General features: G+C 50.9%; 8 protein-coding genes across 8 annotated transcripts; 4 read left to right on the plus strand and 4 right to left on the minus strand.

Moving 5' to 3' along the window:
* Positions 1–149: 149 nt before the first annotated feature.
* On the minus strand, positions 150–4,469 carry N7500_001483 (uncharacterized protein; the record flags this gene model as incomplete). The annotated part of the gene is made up of 5 exons (XM_056672629.1): positions 150–2,394; positions 2,449–2,608; positions 3,048–3,484; positions 3,536–4,268; positions 4,325–4,469. 5 exons carry the CDS (start codon positions 4,467–4,469, stop codon positions 150–152), a joined length of 3,720 nt encoding a protein of 1,239 aa, XP_056536148.1.
* Positions 4,470–4,928: 459 nt separating this feature from the next.
* Positions 4,929–6,486, minus strand: N7500_001484 (acetylornithine transaminase; the record flags this gene model as incomplete). The annotated part of the gene is made up of 3 exons (XM_056672630.1): positions 4,929–5,996; positions 6,059–6,298; positions 6,358–6,486. 3 exons carry the CDS (start codon positions 6,484–6,486, stop codon positions 4,929–4,931), a joined length of 1,437 nt encoding a protein of 478 aa, XP_056536149.1.
* Positions 6,487–6,758: 272 nt separating this feature from the next.
* On the plus strand, positions 6,759–7,175 carry N7500_001485 (succinate dehydrogenase assembly factor 4; the record flags this gene model as incomplete). The annotated part of the gene is made up of 1 exon (XM_056672631.1): positions 6,759–7,175. The coding sequence occupies one exon, from the start codon at positions 6,759–6,761 to the stop codon at positions 7,173–7,175; it is 417 nt and encodes a 138-aa protein (XP_056536150.1).
* Positions 7,176–7,423: 248 nt separating this feature from the next.
* Positions 7,424–8,566, minus strand: N7500_001486 (hydroxymethylglutaryl-CoA lyase; the record flags this gene model as incomplete). Its single annotated transcript, XM_056672632.1, has 2 exons — positions 7,424–8,248; positions 8,312–8,566. The coding sequence occupies 2 exons, from the start codon at positions 8,564–8,566 to the stop codon at positions 7,424–7,426; spliced, it is 1,080 nt and encodes a 359-aa protein (XP_056536151.1).
* Positions 8,567–8,837: 271 nt separating this feature from the next.
* Positions 8,838–10,198, plus strand: dph1 (2-(3-amino-3-carboxypropyl)histidine synthase; the record flags this gene model as incomplete). The annotated part of the gene is made up of 2 exons (XM_056672633.1): positions 8,838–9,000; positions 9,057–10,198. The coding sequence occupies 2 exons, from the start codon at positions 8,838–8,840 to the stop codon at positions 10,196–10,198; spliced, it is 1,305 nt and encodes a 434-aa protein (XP_056536152.1).
* Positions 10,199–10,461: 263 nt separating this feature from the next.
* On the minus strand, positions 10,462–12,933 carry N7500_001488 (uncharacterized protein; the record flags this gene model as incomplete). Its single annotated transcript, XM_056672634.1, has 1 exon — positions 10,462–12,933. The coding sequence occupies one exon, from the start codon at positions 12,931–12,933 to the stop codon at positions 10,462–10,464; it is 2,472 nt and encodes an 823-aa protein (XP_056536153.1).
* A 1,112-nt stretch (positions 12,934–14,045) lies between these two features.
* On the plus strand, positions 14,046–14,607 carry N7500_001489 (uncharacterized protein; the record flags this gene model as incomplete). The annotated part of the gene is made up of 4 exons (XM_056672635.1): positions 14,046–14,092; positions 14,148–14,237; positions 14,338–14,474; positions 14,555–14,607. 4 exons carry the CDS (start codon positions 14,046–14,048, stop codon positions 14,605–14,607), a joined length of 327 nt encoding a protein of 108 aa, XP_056536154.1.
* A 2,279-nt stretch (positions 14,608–16,886) lies between these two features.
* N7500_001490 (uncharacterized protein) lies at positions 16,887–17,300 on the plus strand (the record flags this gene model as incomplete). Its single annotated transcript, XM_056672636.1, has 2 exons — positions 16,887–17,000; positions 17,061–17,300. 2 exons carry the CDS (start codon positions 16,887–16,889, stop codon positions 17,298–17,300), a joined length of 354 nt encoding a protein of 117 aa, XP_056536155.1.
* Positions 17,301–17,589: the final 289 nt, after the last annotated feature.

A 17,589-nucleotide genomic window follows, 5' to 3' on the forward strand; every position in this document is an offset into this window, starting at 1 on the left:
GACCATCTCATCTTCTACCCGTGGACATCTACATACAAGAGAAGCTCAAATAGGAGATAGATATAAATCTAGAGGACACATGACTGCTCTCACTCTAAGCCGAAAATAGTTCCAAATGTCAATCATAAATCATAAATCTAATCCACACCTCATAGTCCAGGGGTCTGAGCCCCTTCCCCAATTCCCATCAACCCACCAGCGAGTCCATTCATGCGACGATCCAACAAATCCTCTTCACTATCGAGGGAAGCAATGCTCCGTCCTCTCGGACGAATTGCACCCGGACTTTCAGGTGCACTATTCGTCTCATCAGGATCGAAGGTGTCCTGCGAACGACCGGCTCTCTGCAAGTGTCGAAGCTTAGCGATAAAATCATCTTTAGCATTGCGATCATCTGCCAAAGATGTAAACCCGGTGACCCGCGATGAGGCAAAAGAGGAATGAGATCTCCTCCGATGCGTCCGGCGTTCAGCCTTTGATGATAATGAATCCTGGCTACCAGCAACAGACGCGATCTTGCTCGTGCTCATTTCCAAAGGCTTGTCGTCATCGCCCGAGGACTCGCCAGTAAACTTGCGATGGTGGTTACGTCCACTCTGTGGAGCCTTTGCCTTAAGATCTGCAGAGGCTGACCATTTGAGAGAAGAATTGCCATTCAAAGCATTCACATCCCGGTCAGGGTGAAGCAAATCCGCCTCTAAGTCATCTGTCTTGATCTTCTGGAACAATGTTTCAAGCCAGTCCGCGCTACGGTGGATATACTTCCACGCATCCGGGAAAAAGCCAGCCATCTGCATGAAGCCGTGTGAGATACCAGGAATCAGCGAGATTTCGACGTAATTTCTCTCATTGAAGGGGTTTTTAGACCTCTCCAACCCTAGATCCTGGCGCTCACGGAACTGATGCAGCTTTGCTTGGCGCAGTCTGCCTGCAAATATAACCGTGTCATCGACTAGAGGATCTCGCTCTCCGGTCATGATATATGTCTTTGGGAAGCGGGCAAGTAAAGCATCCGGGGCTAGGACGGGAGACAGAAGGAAATCGGTGTTGAAGTCAGGGCGATGGTGGGGTCCGATGTATAGAATAATCATTGCACGCGTCATCTCAGGTGTGAGGATGCGGTCGTGGACGTAGGTGATCATAGACGAGACGGCTAGTCTGGTCTTGATCGGTTTGACTTCATCTTCTGCCTTAGAAACAGGTTTCGGAGCTAGGTCCTCGCTCTTTTGGAGCTTTTTCTCCAGTGCTTTGGCTGCTTCGGCGGCCACATTGGGTCCTTTGCTGTCCTTTCCCTTTTCAGGCGGTGATATGGCAGTAAGATCTTCAGCCGAGCGACCTGGTGATGTGAATGGCGTGAGTTTACGATATTGATCCTGTTTCCGTTGCAGAACGCTGCGGTTTGTCTGGCGGGTGCTTTTCTCCTGGATCAATGACATCTGCTCATCGCTCATCCAGCTCTCAACCTTCATGTTCAACGCAGGGTATCCCAAGACGAGGCCGTCTGGGGCTGGGAGCACATCTTCTTTACGCCAGCCCTGAGCCATCGCAGACTGCAACACCATCAAGGTCATGCCCACTGCCAGGTTGCCGCCGGCACTCTCGCCCGTGACAAGAATCCGGGGACGGTTCTTACCACTCAGACCCATGCAACGACCGTTTGTGGCAATGATGCTATGGTAGACGTCGTAGCATTCATGCAGGGCATACGGGTATGCAAATTCTGGTGCCTTCTTGTAATCGATGCTAAGAATCGGAACCTTGAGCTGTCCCGCCCACGACAACAGCTTGTCCTCTGAGTTCCTGGGACTCATAGCTACAAATCCACCACCGGGCACATCCAGTACGATGAAACTCTGCTCTCGCAGGGCACTTAACGAACCGTCGAAATACAGCCACGCATTCACTGACTCGGTGTAAACAGACTGCTTTGGGCGAGGAATGCGAATCGCTCGAGCCGGAAACTGGGTCATCCGCGGCCGTAGCAGCTTCGCCAATGACCACAGGTAGGGGCTAGTGGCTTTATTCCAAGACACGCGCAGATGCTCCAGTGTCAGGGTAGCACGGACCCGACGGACTTTCTCGTCGGCCTGTTCAGCGGCAATCAAGTAGTAAGCCGTGAAGACTAGTGACGCTATATCTCGGAGCCATTTTGGCTTTATATTCATCGCGGTCCAGAATCCAGCATCCAGACCAGTGGTGATCCAAGTTGCTCGGAAGAAGGACCGCGAGTACATGTTTGCCAATGGCTCAGGACATTCGAGCCCGACGATCTTAGCGAAGTTCCGGCTGAGGTAGAGCCAAAGGAAGATGATCACAGTCGTCTGCCATGTTGTCAACTTTCCTGTGAAGCGGGACGACAGGGATCGAAGAAATGGAGGGCCATGTCTATCTGCTCTGTTGGATTTTCAGCTCTGGGGATCGCTTCAACAGATGTAGGTGATGATATACCTTAATAAGTAGATCGACCAGAAGGAGACAACTGCAAATACTTGGATCTTGCGGAAGCGGGTCGAAGGTCTCCCCAAGATGTGGTCTGAACGTCCATTAGTCTGGATTTCCCGTGCGATGCCGGTTGCATACCTATCATCTCTCGAAGTTGGGGCTGATTCTAATCAATCTAATCAGTTCAGCCTGTAGTTTGTAATCTATATCAAGGGATAAGAATGCATGAAGGTCAAGTCTAAAAGTATGAGGAAAGTCAAACGGACCCAAAGACCTGAGACAAAGAGACCATTTTAGACCAGCCACGATGAAGGACATAGTGAGATCAGCAGAGTAATGCCAGTAATGCAACCTTGTCATTGGAGCGAAGCTGGAGGAAGTTGTATCACATGTCAATAAAGTCCCACATTCACATGCCAGTGACGACATCAGCTGACTTCCCCGGCCGGGGATCGATTTCATGTTTCGTTCTCTGTTTTGTGCTTTTATATGTTGTTTTATGTTCTGGGGTATCCCAGTATCCACTCTATTCTATGTCATTTGTCGGCAATAATCACGCCCATGTGCAACCTGCCAACTGCACAACCAGACTTCCCACCCCATACTGATGAAGCCCGCAATGCAGATACCAGCCGAGTCACTGACAGTGGTAGCACCCAATGAGAATTCACGATCCTCCTTCGGAACACGATCGGCAATCTCAGCAAAAGTATTGACATATACCACTCCACCGAGAAGGCCCTCCCAGAAAATAATGATGAACACAAGCCAAACAGTGGGAATGAAATTAAAAATAGCGTGGAGGCTCAGCAACACAAGGTTGACCACCTGCAGGAGTGATGGCAGGTACAGATTGTGGATGCGGTAGAAAGGAGTCGAGGAACGGGATATAAAGACACCTATCTGATAAATGGCATTGTAGGTAGGGTAAAACGAGCGGAAGTGCTCAAAGGGCGACTCATGTAGTGGAAACAGCAGAGTCGGAGCAACACCTTGGTTGATCACGTACTCAGCGATGTAGACCAATAACATCGGGACCATGCTAGATACCTGTCAGCGTAGACTTGGAATCCCGAAAGACTCGAATACTTACAAAGGAATGAACAGTGCCTTGACACGGCGTAGATTATTGCGCATCTGGTCCTGCCAGGGGCTATCTTCATTGACGTGGGTAGACTTAGGGGCGGAGGAATTATGCGAGGCTCCCAAAAGCCCCTCGTCTTCCCCGCCAGCGCCGTCCTCCATCTCGTCTTCCTCCACCTGGCCCCCGCCCTCAACGACACGATATCTATCAGCGCCAGATTCGGCAGATCTCAGGTGGGACTTGGGTAGGACGACAAAAAAGCTTAAAACCATAACGGCCGGCAAGCATGCCGAAACCAACAAGGTCACACGAACGGAGAACCCCATTGCTGAAGTGGCGAGGGCATAAGCACCAGCTCCAACGAGCCCAGCAGCGCCAGTACCACTCCCCCACGCAGCCAGACTGAACGGGCCATAGAAGTGCGTGAGGCCCACAAAGCTCAGCTCTCCAGCGCCGCAAGATAAGCTAGCCAGGACTATACCCGCGATCTTGGAGGATATTGTTCCACCGACTGTATAGCCCGGGCTCATAGCGACGACTAGCATGCCCACGGATGATAGGAAGGCAAAGACAAGGGTGCGCACCCAATATGGGACGAGATGGATGAAGTATGGGGCGAGTAGTTTGGTCGCGAACGACGGGACCACGTCAGCGAGGAGAACGAGACCTTTGGGTACATCTGGTCCGACTAGATCTACAGCTGCGGAGAGGATGATCACATAAAGGACATTGTTGATAAGGCCTGCCGGGTATGGATATTAGTCAAAGTGATGGACTGGGCTGATTGAAGGTGCGCACCGAAGAGCCAGAAAGCGACGCAGACTCGGGGGTCTGCACCGTTAAATGCACCACCAACACGGGCGCTGAAGCGATCCCAAATGGAGGAACATTGTTCTTGGGAGGAAAGCGTTGCGGCATCCTCTTCGGACGCTGTGAGAGGCATTCGGTTGTGTTAGGGAGGTAAAGAGCTACAAATGGGAAAAGATATTCAGTCCATAATTTGTCAATTGAATAGGAGAAAAGAATACGGGATAACACAGGGGCCATATCAAATCAAGCGCGAAGAGTGACGACCATCTCCACGCGATCCACGTGGTAGTGGGGAACTTAGTAACTGCCGTACCAACTACAATATATCCACCATATACGGTGGACATTGTTACTTTCTATATAAGATACATAATTATTGCAACCTCTTTAACAAGTCAGACGTAAATAAAAAAAAGGGAGAAGTCGAGGTTGATACTACTAGCGGAGACTTGACTTATTCACTTGAAACCACTGGACACACGACACTTTTCCTTTATTGCTCTAGTTTCTATATGAAAATATGTCTCATATCCAACGCAATACATGGTATAAAAGAAAACCAAAATCATAACCGGCATTCAGGACAAGACACTTAGGACTTGGCGACTACTGAATCCACAGACTGCTCCAAAATGCGCAGACCAGCCTGAATCTGGTCTTCGGTAATAGTCAAGGCGGGAACGAATCGGATGCAACCCTCACCAGCAGTGATAATCAACATGCCACGCTCACGGGCAGCAGTGATAATATCACCAGCCTTAGCGGTGTACTCTGGAGCGAGCTGAAGACCCAGGATCAGGCCGCGCCCGCGGATCTCAGAGATCACGCCTGGGAACTTCTCCTGCATGGCCTTGAAACCCGAAACAAAGAGATCAGACTTGGTCTGGACGGACTGCTGGAGCTCAGGCTCGGCGAGACGCTCGACGATGTGGTGAGCCACACGACAAGCCAGCGGGTTGCCGCCGAAGGTAGTGCCGTGATCACCGGTCTTGATGTTCTGTGCAACGGTCTTGCCAGAGACAATAGTGGCACCAATAGGAATACCGTTACCGAGAGCCTTGGCGGTAGTCAGGATATCGGGGTGGGCAGCCTCGCCAGAGGCAGGGGCGAGGGAGGGGTGAGCGTGGGCCCAGAAAGTACCGGTACGGGACAGACCGCACTGGATCTCGTCGAAGATCAAGACGGCGCCGGTCTCATCACAGCGCTTGCGGAGAGCGGCAAGGAACTCGGGGGTAGCGATGTTGACACCGCCCTCGCCCTGGATGGGCTCAACGATGACACCGCATGTCTTATCTGTGATAAGAGTCTGGAGCTGTTCAATCTGGTTGTAATCTCCGTACTTAAATCCGGGCAGCATGGGCGAGAACGGAGTCTGGTACTTGGGGTTGGGGGTGGCCGAGAGGGCACCCATTGTGCGCCCGTGGAACGAGTTATGGAAGGACACAAACTCGTGCTTATCACCTGAAGGGTCCAGAGTGCGGCCGGTCTTACGGGCGAACTTGATGGCGGCCTCGTTGGCCTCGGTTCCGGAGTTGGAGATGAAGACCTGCGAGGCATCGCGCATAGCACCGGACTTCTGAGTCAACTCGATCAACAATTTACTCAGAGCACCGGTCCAAGGGTTGTGGTAGAGGTTCGAAGCATGAATGAGGGTTTCAGCCTGTAATTGAAGGTCTTCTGTTAGCGATTGATCACCATACAGTCCAAAGCAACATTCCGCACCTGCTCCGCAATAATCTGCGCGATCTCCGGGTCACAGTGACCAAGAGAGTTAACTGCAATTCCCGCCGTGAGGTCCAAATAACGTCGGTTCTCCATATCCCACAAATAGCAGCCCTGTCCCTTCATCATCATCGGAGCCGGGCGAACGTAGGTGGGGACCATGAAAGGAGTTCGCTCGTTAATGAAGGACGCCGTGACTGAGTCCGCCGAAGGGTCGGGGTTGGGGAGAGTTGACTCCTTCTATGTGATTGTCAGGGCCAAATTTTGACGTTGAATTAGATATTCGTTTTCACACATACCTTAATCTGAGCTTTCACATTTTGAGGCGCATTGGTGGTCGCGAATCGGTGCTGTACTGGTGACTCGAGAGCCGGGACGAACTTGGATGCGCGAGGCAGACGGCGCGCGGCCACACGGAGGGCAGACATGACAAACTTTTGATTTATAAGAATACAAGAAAAAAAGAGACAAAAAGCTAACTTGCAGAAAAAGAGAGGTAAAGATCGTAAGAGAGCTGTCTGATCTGATCCGCGACCCGAGAGAAATAAAAAAAGGCGATATCGGGATCGGCAGTCTTAGTCACATCGGTGGAGTGAGTCAATATTGATTGGAACAGCCCGAGGTTCCGAGATCTTCCCGTACTTCGTACAACTTCAGACTTGCCTCATTGGACATATCATTCCCCTCATTCACAAACAAAATGGTATTCTCTCTCATTATTCGCCGTTCAATCCCCTCTGCTGTCACAGCCCGTGGCGCAATCCGACCACTTTCCACAACTCGATTGCTGCGCCAGAGCGACGACAAGCCCATGCCATTCTCAGATTCTCCGGCCCCTCCGCGTCTCCCGAAGGACGAACAAGAGATCTTTGAACAGCTCCAAAAGCGCTCAACTGGTGCCTTCAGCACACCCCAGGTCAACCAGTCCCCACAGGCTGAGATTCAGGCGGACGGCAAAGGTGGCGAACTTCACCCCGATGCGCCAAAGGGACTGAAGCCTGAGTTCGAGGGTGACAAGAACCCAAAGACTGGTGAAGTTGGCGGACCAAAGAATGAGCCTCTGCGCTGGGGTGCAGCGGGCGATTGGAGCTATGGTGGTCGTGTCACTGATTTCTGAGTGACTCGGCTTGACGAGAAATTTACATAATGGCGTCAGGGTTTTGCCTAGGGATATAATCCTCCATAATTGAAAACGGAGAACTGGGTGGTTGATATTGATCACATCTACAATGTACATTAACAAAGTGGCGCGAACTGACAACGCAAAGCATATTTATGGGCTATTGCTATGTCGACAAATACAAAACTCGTGGGAACGAATAAATATACCGAGCGGTGACAAGCACAGGCTGTAGCACAAAGTGATCAAAGCGACGCTTTTTCTTCTGCAAGACGAGCGAGAGTCGCTTTTCCAGCCCGGCTGCCATTAGCTCGGCCCAATTCCCCACTGATCCAACCTCCAATCTTCGACATCTCATCCAGGCTGATCCCCGTGTGCATCCCCAGGCTGTGAATTGTGTGGACGAGGTCCTCGGTAGCCACATTCCCGGTCGCACCCTTGGAATACGGGCAACCACCAAGCCCACCCACACTGCTGTCGAAGATACGGACACCATGCTCCAGGGCGACGATTGTGTTTACCAAGGCCTGCCCATAGGTATCATGGAAGTGCAAAGCCAAGTCTGTATTTTGAATACCAGCAGCCTTGAGCGCTTGCAGAAGCTCCATCGTCCGGGGAGCGGTGCCCATGCCCGTTGTGTCTGCCACTGAAACCTCATCCGCTCCCATCTCCAGCAGCGTGGCAGTGATATCAGCCACTTTGACAGGATCAACATCCGGACCTTCGTAGGGGCATCCTAGTGCAACAGACACATAACCGCGTACGCGGATATTCCTGGTCTTTGCTAATGAGACGATCGGCTTGATGCGCTCCAGTGACTCGGCAATGGAGCAGTTGGTGTTCGCTTTTGAGAAAGCCTCTGTTGCTGCTGCAAACAGAGAGATCTCCGTAGTCGTCGCTGCCTTTGATGTCTCTCCAGTTGCATCCGCGGGGACTCCTGTAGTATCAAGGATCTTGACGAGGCTCTCCAGTCCTTTAATGTTGGGGACAAGATAGTTATATGCGATTGTAGATTGCGCTTGTGGGGGGTTGGTGAGAAGATGCTCACAAATCTCAGCGGTGCTTGCCATCTGTCATAATGTAACCGAATGGTCAGTCTTTTAGGACTAAAATCGCTGTCCTGCACGTCATACCTGGGGTACCCATTTTTCGGGTACAAATGAGCCAGCTTCGATGGTGGTAACACCCGTTTTAGCCAGTCGCTCAATTAACTTGAGCTTTGTTTGCATTGGAATTGATTTTTTCTCGTTTTGCAGTCCATCTCGAGCGCCAACCTCCACGATGCGGACATGGTCCGACGTTAACCGCGACTCGGTTGCGAAGCTGCGTGCATAATATGGAGACCGCAGGGCTGAGAACAGACTCAATCTGGGGCGAGCTGTCATCATGGTAGTGGATATGTCGATTTGTATGATCTGAGCAATCCGAATTGTAGGGGAAATAGCGAATGAAGGAAGGCGAGCTTTGAGGATGGAACAGTAGGAGGCCGAGATGCGGAGAGCGCTTTACCATTTCCGGACTAGTCGATCACCCCACCTGCTGAGTCAGTCGGCAGAAAAAAGAAGTGGGATGATATCAATCTCAATATTTGAAGAATATCAAGATCAGTAAAAAAAGTCCGATTTTGGATATTTCTGACTCATATTATAACAGGCCATTATGGAGTCAACTATCTCCACGCATTCTACTGAGGATGGGTCACAAGCTGCTAGCCAAATGCGGCAGCCAAAGAAGAGATTTGTCGGACGACGAACCGCAGATGCCCAAGCCCAGAAAGATACAACCAGTCAGAACGATGTCGAGTCTACAGCAGTGCAAACAGGTACATGTCGCTCTTTGATTTGGATGAAATACACATATTGATTTTCCTCCCTCCAGCCGCTCCCAGACGTACTCCCCGCACCCTCAACCAAGTGCCTCCAGAGATCTTGAACGATCCCGAGATCCTAGAAGCAATTGAACTTCTCCCCAAGAACTACTCCTTCGAGATCCCAAAGACAATCCACCGAGTCCGCACATCGGGGGCCAAGCGAGTAGCTCTCCAATTCCCCGAGGGCCTCCTCATCTTCGCAACCACCATCTCCGACATCCTCACCCAGTTCTGCCCTGGAATCGAAACTCTCATCATGGGCGACGTCACCTATGGCGCCTGCTGCATCGATGACTACACAGCGCGCGCCCTAGGTTGTGATCTACTAGTCCACTACGCGCACAGCTGCCTGATCCCAGTCGACGTGACTCAAATCAAAACCCTCTACATCTTCGTAGACATCAGCATCGACACAAGCCACCTCCTCGCAACGCTCGAGCGCAACTTCAAACCGGGCCAATCAATCGCAACCGTCGGCACGATTCAATTCAACGCAACGCTCCACGGACTAAAACCTGTCCTCGAACGCGCCGGTTTCCGCGTCATCATCCCCCAAATTACTCCACTCTCCAAAGGCGAGATTCTCGGCTGCACATCACCCCAACTCTCCGAAACTGAAATCGACGCAATCCTCTACCTTGGCGACGGCCGCTTCCACCTCGAATCCGCCATGATCCACAACCCCTCCATCCCAGCCTACCGCTACGATCCGTATTCTCGGACCCTGACACGCGAAAGCTACGAGCACGAAGAGATGCAGACGATCCGTCGCGACGCGATCGCTACAGCTAAGACGGCCCGCAAGTGGGGTATTATCCTCGGCTCGCTCGGTCGACAGGGTAACCCGCACACCATGGCGATGATTGAACGACACCTGCGCGATCGCGGTATCCCAATTGTTAATTTGTTGCTGAGTGAGATCTTTCCTGGAAAACTGGCTTCCATGGCGGATGTGGAATGTTGGGTTCAGATTGCTTGTCCGCGGTTGAGTATTGATTGGGGGTATGCGTTTGCTCGGCCGTTGTTGACTCCGTATGAAGCGCTTGTTGCGTTGGGGGTGCGGGAGAATTGGGATTCGGGGAATAAGGGTGTTTATCCTATGGACTTCTATGCGAAGGAGGGACTTGGGCGGACAAAGCCGCAGGTCTAGAGGTTGATGAAAATTGAAAAAAATATATACCCCATTATAGACTCAGGGCAGCGGGGCTGGCTGAAAGGTTATGACAATGATATACACGTTGATATGTTTCAGAAATGATCATCAAAGTAAGGATATATGCATGGCAGCAGGAATATTAATAACCGCCGGGCTATCGAAGGCGCCGACGAAAAAGATCATAGCATTTCATTTCCAAAACCAATAGACTGATTCTAATCAAATACAACGTTTCATAATACAAGATGGTGATCGAATCACCCTTTCACATCATCAGTACTGTCAGTGTTGAAATCACTGGCACTCCCACGTCGAAGAGAGAGGACATTCTTATTAGCCAATTCATCAGCAGTGCGTTCAGCAGCCCGCCATCGAGTAACAGCCTGCTGAACATCCTCAAACATCTCCATCGAATCCTGGATGATACCGCCCTCGTCAGAATCACCTAGTTGAGTACTCTCACGCGAACCACGGTCGCTTGACATAGGGAAGGCGGGTCCGAATCCTCGCTGAGGAATTGGATTGAACATGATAGCGTTTGCGAACATGCGAATCAACTCTTTCTCCAGTTGGGCGGAGTTCACAATTCCCTTGGGAGGTACGAAGTCCTCACTCTTCTGTAGCATGAGGATGCCGCCTTTGGAGGAGGGTGTGCCACCAGGAACGGGAGACTCTCCATCTCCAGCTGGTGTGCTGGCTGAGTCTCCTGCGGTGGCGACGGCTTTGCTACCCTGGTGGATGGCAGACTTGATTGACTTGAGGTCAGATGGACGATAGATGAGATCGTGGTAGCCCGGGGCGTCACGCTCACTGATTGGCTTGGCAAATATGGACGCAAGCTTGTGAGTGGCTACATCGTTCATAATCGGCGCCGCAGTCCGGTGGAAATTGCGCGTAGCCATGACATATTGAGTTGTGTCGAATCGCGGGATATCAGCAGGGTGTGGTTCAATTTCCAATGCTTCGCTTGCGCCGCGTTTACGTTTTATCCGCGGTTTGGGAGTCTCTTCGTCGGCGGTAGCAGCTGCACCCTTTCGGCGGCCCGTTGCTCGGGATTCGCGTACAGTGTCTTCCGATGGCGCAACAGACCCATCACGTGAAGCCATAGATCGCCCGCGACTCCGGGAAGAAGCCGAACTTATGGCACGCGTCCTCCGAACTGAAGCTGGTTTCTCGGTCTTGATGATGGGGGTGGTTTTAGTGTCAGCCCGGCCGCGTCGTGGTTTCTTGTCTTCTGTAGATGGAGCTCGTTGGCCTAGGTTGATTCTCGGAGGAGGTGACATTTCCATCACATCAATGGGTGATTCGCTTCGTTCACTGATAGGACTGACGTCCTCAGGCCGTGGCCGTGGCGGCGAGGTTGGAGAGGCCGAGACCCTCAGGCGAGGAGTTCTCTTCCATGGTGTGGAGGAACCTTGTGTGTCGATTGACAGGCGTGGATATGAGCCGCGCGATTCGGAGAAAGAGGGGAATGTAGCACTCGGGGTTTGAGAAACACGCGGGCGGCCAATCGGGACAGGCGTGTGAGCTGTAGATGGGATAGCGCTGGGTGTTTGTGGCACAATAGGTTGGAGAGGAGTCTGTGCTGGTGGCGTTGGCAAAGGCGGGTTGGCGGAAAGTGGCGGAACTGGTCGCTTTGCAGTTGCCTGAGCTGCTTGATGTGTAGCAGCACCTGGGGAGACAGCAGGGTAGGGTGAGTGAGGAGAAGGATCCAGTTGCCACTGCTGGAAACTTGGCTGAGCGGGGGTCCGCTGGAGCGCCGGTGCCAACGGGCCAGGTTTACCCGTAACAATGGGCGCAGGTTGGACAGGATTGGCTCGGGGTGCGATTTGCGACGGATGAGCCGGTGTGATTCGGGATCCGGCTGGCGTGGTTGGAGGGGCTTTCTGGGTAGCTGGAGCAAGTGCAGGTTGGATAGATGGTTTTGGTAGTGGTTGAGTGGTGGTAGGCTGCGGTTGAGGTACTTGTCCAGCTATGTCTTGCGGCTTGGGCGTTGGCGCTTGCGCTTGGGGAATTGGAGCTTGAGGTTGGGTCACAGGAGGGACGTGTGTTTTCGGAGGCTCGGTTGTCGTAGGGGGCACATTTACTGCGATGTGCTGTGGTTCGGGCATCGCGGTGTCTTGGGCGAGCGGGGCGGTTGTCGCAGGAGGTTGACTAGTCAGATCTTGTACATGTGGACGCGACGTCTCTTCCTTTAGACCAGCATCCTTCACCTCAATAGGCATCGGCTTCACCGGCGTGGGTGCCGTAGCTGCTGCAGCGGCTGATTTGGCGTCCTCCTGCTGTAACCGTTCTAGCTCAGCCCGGATTTCTGTGTATTTTCTCTCATCCTCCCTAATTTCCCTCGTGACTAGATCTCTGTATTTGGCGTAAAGATGTGTCACTAGCTCTGGGACGAGTGTGGCATGGGTGAATCCGGTCAATCCATCTGGTCGCGGACTGGAGATTTTTCGTTTCTTCGAATTAGGGGGACTAGAAGTGTCTGAGGAACGTCCATTAGGCAAGGGCGCACCACGGCTGAATCCATCGCGCATCAATGTCGCATAGAGATCTTCCAGCGCCTCCGGGGTCAGGCGATCGGCATCAAAATCGACATTCTCGCGCACAAGCTGGTTGTTGCGCAGGAGGGATGATATAGTTCCGAAGCTTGTCGGTCGGGTATCCGAAGTCGCTAAAGACTGAAAGAACAGGAGGGACTCAAACGAAGTGTATGCCGACAGAGGAGGCATCCCCCATTGCCCGTCCGGTCGGCCACTGGGGGAAATGCTTTCAGGATGGGGGCCACGATGGTCGGCGATCGGGCTATCACGGAAGGTGTCCGCTGGCGCCGAACTGCGAGTTTCGGGAAATAAGTTGGCTAGGTTGGCGAGTATTTGAAGATAGCGAACGCGACAGGCTTGAAACGTAATAGGGTCCAATTTATCGCGAAAATTTGAACGGGTCAAAAATGAACATCGACCCCCCGGGTTAGAAACGCGTCAAATTTAAAGTGAGAAGAAGCAAAGAGATGGAAATGGCTCTCTGTAGAATTGAAATGATGGAAATGAGAGAAATGAAGAGTTCACGCTGTACTGTATGGTATTGGGTCATGTGACCAGTTGCCAGGGAGGAATCTGCCAGAATGCGCAATGCAACGTACGACCTACGATATCTATGAGTGATATAGTAAAGCATAGACATTTTCAACCTTATATTCCCGTTCGTATCGCGGTAAATAAGGCAAAGTTGCCTTGAAACCGATGCCAGGGGTTCATTTTAATAGCAGTTTCCTATACATAATTTCTCTATAAGCCCTGGAGTGTATGTATATACTGTCAACCCCTATTTTGGACGTATAAAACAGAAAATGGAAGTAGAACATCGACCCCTGAAACAAAAAAACCCCCTAAAATGCGACACATAATGGCGTAGAGCCCCTGTAATACAGTTGTAACACTTAACTTTCTCCTTGCGGATATATGGGGGTCACTAGTTTAGGTGGGCTATGATCATCTCTTTCGCTTCTTCTCCCCCTTTAGCTTCCTAGCTCTCTAAAGTTCTTTGATCACTCTCCGATCTGTTATTGTTGGTATCCCGGTATTTCTTCCTCCCCACCAGATTGCGGCTTATCTGTCGAGAAGTATAAAGACTGACTCTGTGTTGTTTTTCAACCAGTATCAAAATCCTCGATTCTGTTTCATCTTTATTTGATTCTTGGCTGGTCCTGGTCTCGACGATACCTAAACCCGCCTAATTCCTTAATTTTGCGACTTGCTCTTGCCCCGCCGCAAGGTCGCACACCCTCTGTCGCCGTACATTAGGATCCCGTTCCGTGATAGAAGAGAGATCAAACACCCACAAGATGTCCGACATGGATCGCGAGTGGAAGCCGAAGGCCCGGCCTCAGTCGTTCGTTTCCCTATATCATCAGTTCTCCGATAAGTGGTATTAACCCTGACCACAGGACTATGGCGCAAGCCTTCTCGTCCGCATTGGACAGCGCCTTTATGCTTGACTCTGACGTCAACGACCTTTCGCAAACCATCGACCAGAAGTGAGTGATATCAAATCCTTTACTTTCCCTCACCATCGATATCGCACGCGACTTTCTCGTCAACGTCAACCTCATTCATCACGCTAACCTCAACCACAAGGAAGCAGCAGGTGTTGATCCAGAACCGCGAATTGGAAGAGCTACAGAAGCGCATCCGCGAGGCCGAGAGACGCCTCCAGTCCCGGACTACCGGTGCCAACACCTCATCCCAACCACGTGGACAAGGCCAGTCAGTTGGTGAGCGCTCAATCTGATCTTTGGGGGCCGATTGATATAGCTGGCCTGGTTTTGCGCTGCGGGATCTGACTGTGTAACAGCTTCCCAGGGATCCAACGAGCAGTCGGGTCAGTCTAAGCAGGGGAACAACTGAATTTCCGAACATAATTTTGAGATCTGGAAGGGTCAAAACAAGGCCGTCCAGTCCTGGAGTCGGAACTAGAAGGCTAAGCGCAGGACGGAATGCTCTCTATCCGTGATATTGGACCCGCGCCGCGTCTGATTGACGCAATATGTTCCCGTGGTTATTTTATTGGGATGAATTTTTTTTAGTATTATCTTTTTTTTTTCTGGCATCCTTTGAGAAACCCCCTATTGTATGGATCTGGTTGAGGGATTTATTCCTCTGTGGCCATCCCTCGTTTGCACTGCTACGGCACTGCGGTTCACCCGTGTTTTTGTTTACTTGAAATTGAAACTCTTTCAATCAGACTGATCGGATTTGGGATATCTTCAAATTTACAGCCGGGTCATTCGTGACTCTTCCGCGACTCGTAACTCGTAACTCGCTTACGGATATATAGTTCCAGGATTCTGCACCTCAGGCCCGAACAATACGCAAGCTGTTAATAGGGACTACTCTATCGATTCCCTCCATCGCAGCGGAGGGATAAAAGCTGGAATCTAGGGCCGTGAGTGTACTGGTCATTCAACGTTGCGCTGAACATAGCCAGAGGTCGAGAGCTCAACTTGAGCTTTATTGGCCAATTTCATCCCCTCTTAACTAGTTAACTGGCGTCCACGGGCGTATCAGGTGCGCACCCCGGCTTATATAAACACACTGTCAATCAAATGGATATCATACGCGCTGCCCCCTTGATGGCGTACGTTTACTTTGTAGTGGAAGGCACTTCCCCGAAATACTCTTCGCATCTGTCTGAGACGATACTTTTTAGCTGTCTGACAATGCAACTATGGGCAAATGACTGAATTGTTACATCTAATGACGGATGAGTTTTGTAGTATATTCAGACTCGGATCTCATTGGTTTCTGGGGTGAAGGATGGGCACGAGAGCTAAATCGCCACAGGTGAGTATTGGTGAAGTGTTTAATCAGTCACGGGTGAGCGTCAGTAGCGAGATGAATGAAGACTCTATTACCGTGGCAAAGCTCGCCACATAGATGGTCGATTTTGACCTTTGCAGGAAGCAAATGTTAAGATTGTCACAGTTTTCCGACATGGGCAACCCTGGCAAGGATGAGGATATGGAGCCCCACAAGAACACCTGGAATCGCTCTATCGCATATTACAATGATCAAAATTGAGCTCTTGCGGCTAGCAAGTCGTAATCCCGACTTGTGATGTATCGATTTTAGGTAAACACTGATTAGAGGACAGGGTAATATTGTGCTTGTCCGATTCATGCTTCGTAGCATCCTTGGCCCCTTCGGCTGAAAAAAGGTGCCTCCTTTGGATACGATATCTTCGGAGGTCAAAGTAAACTGTAAGACTACATGGCATAAATGTTTCAGTATTCGTCAAAGCATATGTCCAGTTGGATCTTGCCGATGACTATTTGATCGAGGTACCTAGGTGTGACGCCATCTATCATCACCAATCTTGGGCATTGAAGTGTGTGGTTTCGCCGGGGCAGTCTTACAGGTTTCCATGGCTGGAGAATCCATGGGATTTGAGCCGCAAGGGGCGCGGTGTTCCTTGGATTCTCCAGTGCAATGCAACTGTTTCTATATCAAGTTTGAGGGTGGCGACATTGGATACATTCGGTGATCAATTCCTTTGAGGTTGACATGGAATTGACCAGGGGTCTCCGTGGACTGCACAATAGAGATCATTCTTTACCGGAAACTGAAAAAGTGAACATCATTTATGTTCATGTCCAGGGCCATTTGGATCCTTTAGATCAATTTCTCTCGGCCCCTCCGGCTATGACAATGAAGCGACCTTTTGATTGGCCTTCGGATTGGCCGTGCTTTTAGCCTTGTTTTCGGCCAACGTAGCTTCCCGAAGCCCCCCGCTATCATATAGCACCGATCGGCCAGACGATGACATCCATTTTACCGTGTTTATGAGGACATGACATATTTTTGATGCTATGAAGTAGGAAAACAGGGAGTCTGATCAACATTTTATCTGTGTATATGGCGTCAGGTGGAGCCCCTGCGATACATCTAGCCGGTTTCGGTGGAGAATGATATCCATGTCCTGGATCCCATGGCATCATAGCAGGAACAATCGTCATGGCCGATTTAGCACCAGCAAAGGATATAAATCACCGGCTTGACCACTTCCTTCATCACATTCAAAAACAACATACCACAATACTGCTCTTGTATCAATCACCACACTCACAGCCTATCACCATCTTACCACAACACTGCCCTTGTATCAAACACCATCAAAACCTATCACCATGTCCGATTCTACCTTCCACACCACTGCGCAAGACATTCGCAAGGCCGAGTCCAAGGTTGCCCAGTCACACGGTGGCAAGCCCCCAGCAGACTCCGACGTCTCTCAGATGAAGGTGAGTTAGCAATGAAACATACCCAAAGAATAGAGCAGCCATCTGACATCATCTGTACAGTCGATTATCGATCAAAACACCGACAAGCCCGCAGAAATCGAGAACACCAAGGCCAACCTGCCTCTGCCCAAACAACCTCCAGCTGCCAGCGATTTCAACTCCCTTGACCAGCGGACCACTGGTGTTGGATCTGGACGTGTCGAGTTCCCCCCTGATAACAGTGGCCTGCGCGAGGGTGCAGCTGCCGGCAGCAGCGCCCGCATTGATGGCAAGCAGCTGCACAAGACCACTGCGCCCTAATTTCTGGATGAATTACGTGTATGATAGTCAAAATTTTTAGCAAGTCATGATGAGCAACGAATGAAACTTGTACTATACGATGTTGAACTACAGTCGACAATTTGACGTTGCACTTCTTCGAAAACTGCTGAGAACGGCAGATTTGCGTAGATTTCGAAGCGACTATGATTTCATTCGGCGTAAGGTCTGAGTGAGTCAGCTAAATCGAGGCACCTGGGCAGATTCTTTCTATGAACCCCCCCTACCAAGATAATACTTGAGAAATATGCGCGTATCGGTATATTATGTA

This window comes from Penicillium coprophilum (genome assembly GCF_028826855.1).
Source record: "Penicillium coprophilum strain IBT 35676 chromosome Unknown utg000002l_segment0_segment0, whole genome shotgun sequence".
Lineage (NCBI taxonomy): Eukaryota > Fungi > Ascomycota > Eurotiomycetes > Eurotiales > Aspergillaceae > Penicillium > Penicillium coprophilum.